Below are 6,762 nucleotides of genomic sequence, written 5' to 3'. Positions count from 1 at the left end.
TCGCCGTCCTGTACTGCGACCTCTTCTACCGCCCGCAAAAGTCGCCAAACCCGGCACACTTCACCGTCCGCTGCTCCCGCGAGATCCTCCCCGATGAAGTCGAAGAAGCCGGCCTGGACCTCAGTTCGAATCAGACGTATTGGAGTTTGTCTCAGAGTGGTACGATTAGGAAGGGAGGGAAGGCGAGCTTGAGATTGAAGACCCAGAAAACTGGGAGCATGAGCATGCGCCTCCCACCACGGCACGGCATAAAGACAGCTCAACTAGCTCCAGATTGTGTGCCACGGGGCTGGAATCGAGACATGCCTGGCCTGTACGAGACGAGTAAAGCCAAAGTCAGTCGCATGCTCAAGGAAGCGCTAAAGGACCTGATGGAGCTCGCGTAAACCTGTCAAGGCTCCCCAGCATCGTGGAGAGCAGACGAGCGCTAATATAACTGCAAGATTTGGTCTGCAGCGAGTTTGCGATGATGTTGATGTTAGTCCCTGGGAACCGAGCCGGAAATCGAAAACACTCGTACTTGTACTAGTGCAAAGAGAGTTGATGTTAGTATAGAAACAAGCTTCTTCTAGGCGCCTCAATTTGAGCAGACGTACCTGTAACTCTTACTGCTACTGTAATGCCTGTAAATGATGGCCCAATCTGCCCAAGGGGCGCACCTACCCGTCCATTGGGTAGGAAGAGCTCCATAGCACCACTGCTAGCATAACGATTTGATGGTGAGGCGAGCTTGAGTACATGGAGTACAGTAGGCATGCAGAGTGGAGAGAGACAGCCCGGCTCATGCAATGGCCTGGCAAGTCTGGCAGGGGCCGAGTCTGCGAACCTTTGGCGGTGCTTTTGTTCTCTCATCTCGCCAGCAGCTCTGATGAGGCTTCTCCCCCGCCGTGTTTTAGTGGCTCGGGCACGAAACAAGAAGCTCCAGGCCAAGGCTGGCTTAGCAGGTTGCCGGGGTCCCCTCCAAGCTGTCAAAACAGGACCGGCTTATTACCTCGCGCGTGGCGGGCCAGCTAGTCTGCGTTCAGCTCCTCGTCAAGAGCCCTGTACCTGTCAGCCGTGGACCACTCACACTGAACTGAATGCTGGGTTCGTTCTGGTATCACATGAGCGTCAGCTACCTACCTAGGCATGTCTTTGTTGGTGGTCAATAGGAAGTTGCTAGATAGCGAGGGAAGGTATGGGACGCACGAGAAAGAGAGAGAGAGAGAGAGAGAGAGAAAGAAAGAAAGAAAGACAGAGATAGAGGTGCAGCTAAAGGAAATGCTGAATTGGGTGGACAGAAGAGCACCAGAGCGAAAGTTTTAGGTGAGAAAGCAAGATAGATGTCAAAATCCATCAGCAGTGAAGAAAGAGAGGCTGATTTGAAAAAGGAAGGGGCAAAGCTGGAAGAAAAATATGAGCCTCAGGTTGGGAGCACTAGGAATCGTCGATGGTGGGCAGTACATCGCTGGTATGAACATGCTTGCTGCCGCGTCGAGTCTACCTGTACCAGGGACCGTCAAATTATATTTGCAGTGGCAATGATAGAAGGCCCTGTCCTCTCTTGCCGTTCATTGACTGAATCGATATCAATATTCGAGCTCGCTTGGGTACTAGTATCTCTTGCTTGGTGTTATTACCTCAAGGTAGGTACTGTAGGTAGCACTACGAAGATAAAGATCCTTGTTGCTACTGTAGCTTATACGGAGGATACAAGGCACGCCAAGACGCTACCAAAACGTCTCAATCCAAGCGATTTTTCCATATAGCTGCTTGATTTGCCAGGTATGGTCGATCCTATTTCATAGCTGAGGTACCCAACAAGAAAGAGAATGAAGTCGATGAAAAGAGAGGAGGCAGTGATAACGCGATGGCTAAGTAGGTACTACTCTCGGGGCCTAGGCTGTTGCCGCCTGGTTGTAGAAGCAGCTGCCAGATTGCAGCCGCAGCTTTTCTTCTGTCATTTTCTGTTTCTTTCTTTCTTTCTTTTTTTTAAACACAAAATGTCTCTCATTCAAACAGCCACTTCGAGTATAGCCAAGCTCTGCTTGCTCTGGGCTCAGCTCTGCCAGGATCTTTCTCCATCATCATCACATGCTTACCGCTAGAGGCCTTTCCTGATGCTACGCCAACTCATGACATCCACCCTCTCTTCTGGTGGCACGACTGCTATCCTGTCTTGCCTGTTGTCTTTTGCCAGCTGCTGTTTCAATCGTGTCTCTCTCATCCCTCCATCGAGGCATATGACGGCTAATCGACCCCTTGTATATGATACGTTACGTGCACTAGGTAGGTATTTTGTATGTTGCTCTTCTTCTCTCCCTTTATGGCACTCCATCACCCCCCATGCGCATAAAAAGAAAGTCCCTGCCTACTTTGTACATGCGAAGCACACCCAGATGATTGAATGTTGCCACCATCAGCAGCAACAGTGACTTGCCCATTCTTCACACGCGTCGTCGGCCAACTCATCTCTCCCTGGTTATGTCTCAGAGTAGCTCAGACGACATTAACCTACTACGGGATACCGAGGTCGAATCCACTCTTTAGCAATTTCACCAACTTTGTGTCACGAGGCCATCAGGGACAACCTATTTCTAATGATTGCGATCTGCGCACGGATCAAAGCCGCGAGAGCCGTGTGGAGCTCAAGAGAGAGCGAGAAACCAAGGGACAAGAGGAACAATACTAGAGCTTGCATACGCGATGCCAACCTCGAGCTCGGATTTGCCCACTGACGTCAATTTCAGGCCCAGAGCTGAATTATCAGTCTTGATTAGGCCATGCGGACTATCCGAGCAAGCTCTATGATAGCTCACAAAGGAGAAACATCACCGAAAGAGAGAAGAGAGAAGAGAGAGAAGGAGAAAGAAAGAGGGAAAGGGCCATGTTGGACAGCTTGCACCCGCCCCTCCACTCGCGGCTGTTTCATCCAATCTGGGAAATTCCCACAGAGTCGGTCTGGAACCCTGGTCTTTTCTCGATACCACATTGCATCCCCGGATGTCCCCTGTTCGCTTCGGAGCCGACTCTGTCAAGACCTTGGCAACTCAGAAGGAGGGGCTCTTATCTCGCTGTCTTTACTATTAATATTATTTCTTTTTATTTTCTGGAGACCGAAACAAGCATATGGCAACTTTTTTTTTTCCTCTCTGCAGCTGCTTTCTCTCTCAGGAGCATCCAACTTTGCTTATAACCTCCGTGACACCGCAAATCAAGCAATTGATGGAATCACATGAATCCGCCGAAAGTTCCCGCTGGGTTGTCGATCTCTCCGAAGCTCCTCAGTCTTTGAACTTCCTAATGGAGCTTCTTTCCCCTGACATATGCTTCTTTCTTTGCTGCCACAAAACGCCAAAGCATGCTATTTACAAGAGCGGTGGGACGAAAACAGAATTTGTATTTGTGGGTGTGTGGACGTGTAAGTTGCCAGGCCATCCCGTCAATCACATGCAGAGTTCGTCGTTCTGTTTTTGGTCGGCCTCTCCAAAGAGTCTTCACACGCGAGGTTCGTAATCTAGATGGAACCTACTAAGTCCAGATGCAGTACTACAGCTCCGAGGCATCCATTTCTGGCACCGAGCTTAGAATACCCATATTCTGGCCCAATCGGTCGTTTTTCTACAAGAAGCCGCGACTACATGCACATAATCGAGAGTGAGAGTCCGTGGGCGAAGCTGCTTACTACATCGAGGAGCCAGACCAGGGACCCGAAGGGTACATGTACCCAGCTCCATGGTTGTGTTGCTTCATGCATGCATGCACTGTACCTGTGCATTGCCGGTAATGCTGCTATTTGGAGAAACTGCAGCTACAAATCGTCTTGAACAACATGCGGGCTACCCGCGCGTAATATCTTTAAATCCAGTTGCGCACACCCCGGCAAGAAGGGAAGCCTTACGAGTCGTACTAGCACTTATTACTCTTGTCAGCTTGCCTTAGCAGCTTACCCAATGCCGCGGCACGTCAACGGCGATTCCGCTAATCCACATAAGCGGCTCGCCTCGAGGCGTTGCCGCTATCGATCGATACACGCTATTGCTGTAGGAACTATCTTTAAATATTCTCTTGGTATATAGGTAGCTGCCTATCCAGGCAAACGGTACTTGACGGAGTTGGGCCATAACGTCCTGCATCTCTTGTTGCATCTCGCATAGAGAAGAGCATTCAAAGGTGGAGCCTACCAGCGTCGGCTCTGGCACCTAATCTTTGTCGAATTATTTTCTTCTTCTCTCCCTTTGGTAATTATAGAGTCGCATAGTCTACGACATGGAGATTTTTATGTGTCCTCATTCGACTGTAGAACATTGACCGACTATCTATAGAGAAAATCTGTTGTATGCCTAGGTATGCAACGGTTACGACCGGAAAGGATACATGAATACCTTGTTCTTATTAAGAAAAGGAAATCCGAGTTAAATTGTGGAATTTAGTATGAACAAATGGCTATTACCAGGCAGCTCCAGGTGATAGATAAATAGATGAACCGCACGACCAGTCACCATTACTCTTCGCATTCTTCAAACGCGTCAACGGTCAGATAATCAGCACGACAATGCTTAAATCCTTCCGTCTCGACATGAAGGAGCCACATCAGGCAGTATCTCATCAGTCGTTCAAAAACAGAGAGATAAGGGAGCACAAGAAATTGATCATACAAACTGGCAAAACAGCCATAATCCCCTCTCTATTAGATTGCTCGCAGGCTATGATGATCCAACTTCCCTTCCCTAGGCCCGGCAGACAGAAGCAGCAAACATGGTTGGCTATCTCCCTCCCGCCCAGCCATATTCTTCAGATCATATGTATCCGGTCTCACTTTCCATACGCCCAACCAACCAAGCCGAAAATAAAAACATATATCTAAACACACATGTATATGCTGAAAACCTCAGCCTTCTTCGTGAAAAACCAAACTAATGCGCTCAAGGCACTCGATGCCAGATAAACCAAAGCAGACAGACGCCAAGACACCGCGCTCGCACATCGCGTAATGTGGGTAGCATGCCTAAATACTTAACCATTGCCCATCCTTTCCTGTTCCTGGATGATACAATTCCTTCGCACCGGTGAATAAATAAAAAGAGAAAGAATAAAAGAAAGCTTCAAAGCTTCAAAGTGGAAAAAAAGGTGAGGAGGAGGAGGAGGAGGAGAAAAAGAAGGGAAGGAGAAGGAGGAGAGAAAAAAGTGGGATAGGGAAAAAAAGATAGTAGCAATCATAAAGATGTATGATCAACTTTGCCTGGCCCCAGCAGCAACTCAAAGAAGAAAATCCAGCGCTTGTTTCTTTGTCCTTAGAAGCCATGGTCGTCATGGTCAGGCGGTTGGTGGTTGTTGAGTGCTCCTTTGACAACTCCCAAGGCTATGCCTATGATCAACGCGCCGCAGAAGAAGAACACGACAGCCATGACAATGATGCATACTTTGAGGCGTCTTTGCTTGCGTCTACGCTCCATGGTCGCGGCGTCTAGCTTATAGGGATCTTCAACAGTATGGCTTGCCTGGGTCAACGCCGAAGTTGACGCCCCGGGTGCCAGAGGCGCCAAGTGAGCTGGCGACGTCGACGTCGGTATGGTTTGCAAGGGCATCATCTCGATTCCTCCAGCTTGGGCGTGTGAATTCGTAGTCTGAGCAGCAGTAGTTGTTGCATCGTTTTGTGGATACGAGTATGCGCTTGGGGCTTGACTCGGGTCATATGGAGGAGGAGGGCTGCTGGGAATGTCATAGGGTTGCCAAGCTCCCTGTTGCTGAGGCTGGATTTGATGCTGAGACTGATATCCAGGCTGGTTCCCTGCATGAGGACCTAGAGGCGTAAATCCGGGCATGGGATGCGAAGGGCCAGTCGGCAACCCCCTGCCGGCATAGTTTGATTGGAGCTGGAGACGGAATGGCGAGTCATCTGGATAGGCAGCATCTGGAATCGAGTTTGAGGGATGATATTGCTGCCGATGGATTTCGTTATCGTATGAAGCCATGGCCCGAGCCGAGTCGTGCGATGCACAAGGCAGTCGAGGCAGAGATATGATTCAGCCTAGCAACGTGTGTTCTTCCCTCTGAATAGGGAGAACAAGCCCGAAACCGAAATCGCAAGCAGAACAGAAAATAGAAGTCAAATCAGGCAAGCAAGCAAGCCTTGGAGGTCTCCACCAACACTACCCACACGACACTGCGGGTTTTGATCAGTATACAGGTAAGCGGTAGCTGCCGGGGGCTCTGAATGCAAAGCGTACATATCAGGTATGCAGGCCAGACGGTCTACTATTCGTACCGTTAATTAATCGCAGTAGTGGGTATAGTGTAACATAGGCAGGTATGCGTAAAGACTGGCGCGGCTACGTGATGGAAATGCGTAGGCAAGTGTCCCGTTGTATACTGAGCACGCAGTGCCGTACTTGAAGGAGTGTGAGTAAGAAAGGGTATATCCAAAAAAGAAGGGGCGGATCGCAAACCAACAGGCACAGTCGCCAAGGGCCCGTCGATAAGCTCGCAGCAAACTTTCACCGAAGCCAGAATCTCGCAGCGGCAGTCCAGCGGTGTAAACGAATGTCGGGACGGAAGAAAACCGACTGGAGAACCGTGGTGCTGCGAGTATGTCTGGTGTGGGATGGGTGCCCAGCGAGGGGGCCGGCGTGAGAGAGGTGTTTGCAGATGGGAAAAACAGCGGGCTGCCAGCGAGCGCTGCTGTTCCAAAGCAAAGGACTGAGGCTGTGCTCGGGGGTAGCGGATCGACACGGCGCGGGTCCAGCGCCTACAAGTAGGTCTCCAGCCAGCGTTTCTGTCCCT

At 50.0% G+C, this 6,762-nt stretch overlaps 3 protein-coding genes across 3 annotated transcripts; all 3 read right to left on the bottom strand.

Moving 5' to 3' along the window:
- Positions 1-359: 359 nt before the first annotated feature.
- Positions 360-664, bottom strand: TGAM01_v208461 (hypothetical protein; the record flags this gene model as incomplete). The annotated part of the gene is made up of 2 exons (XM_024550337.1): positions 360-525; positions 597-664. Coding segments are annotated over 2 exons (234 nt in total), but the record flags the coding sequence as incomplete, so codon positions are not given.
- Positions 665-1,010: 346 nt separating this feature from the next.
- Positions 1,011-1,271, bottom strand: TGAM01_v208460 (hypothetical protein; the record flags this gene model as incomplete). Its single annotated transcript, XM_024550336.1, has 2 exons — positions 1,011-1,041; positions 1,123-1,271. Coding segments are annotated over 2 exons (180 nt in total), but the record flags the coding sequence as incomplete, so codon positions are not given.
- A 4,002-nt stretch (positions 1,272-5,273) lies between these two features.
- On the bottom strand, positions 5,274-5,954 carry TGAM01_v208459 (hypothetical protein; the record flags this gene model as incomplete). Its single annotated transcript, XM_018810928.1, has 1 exon — positions 5,274-5,954. One exon carries the CDS (start codon positions 5,952-5,954, stop codon positions 5,274-5,276), a length of 681 nt encoding a protein of 226 aa, XP_018655864.1.
- Between the last annotated feature and the right edge of the window lie 808 nt (positions 5,955-6,762).

This window comes from Trichoderma gamsii (genome assembly GCF_001481775.2).
Source record: "Trichoderma gamsii strain T6085 chromosome Unknown Scaffold_35.2, whole genome shotgun sequence".
Lineage (NCBI taxonomy): Eukaryota > Fungi > Ascomycota > Sordariomycetes > Hypocreales > Hypocreaceae > Trichoderma > Trichoderma gamsii.
The sequence above is the reverse complement of the archived record's forward strand: the minus strand, read 5'-3'. Positions and strand labels throughout refer to the sequence as shown.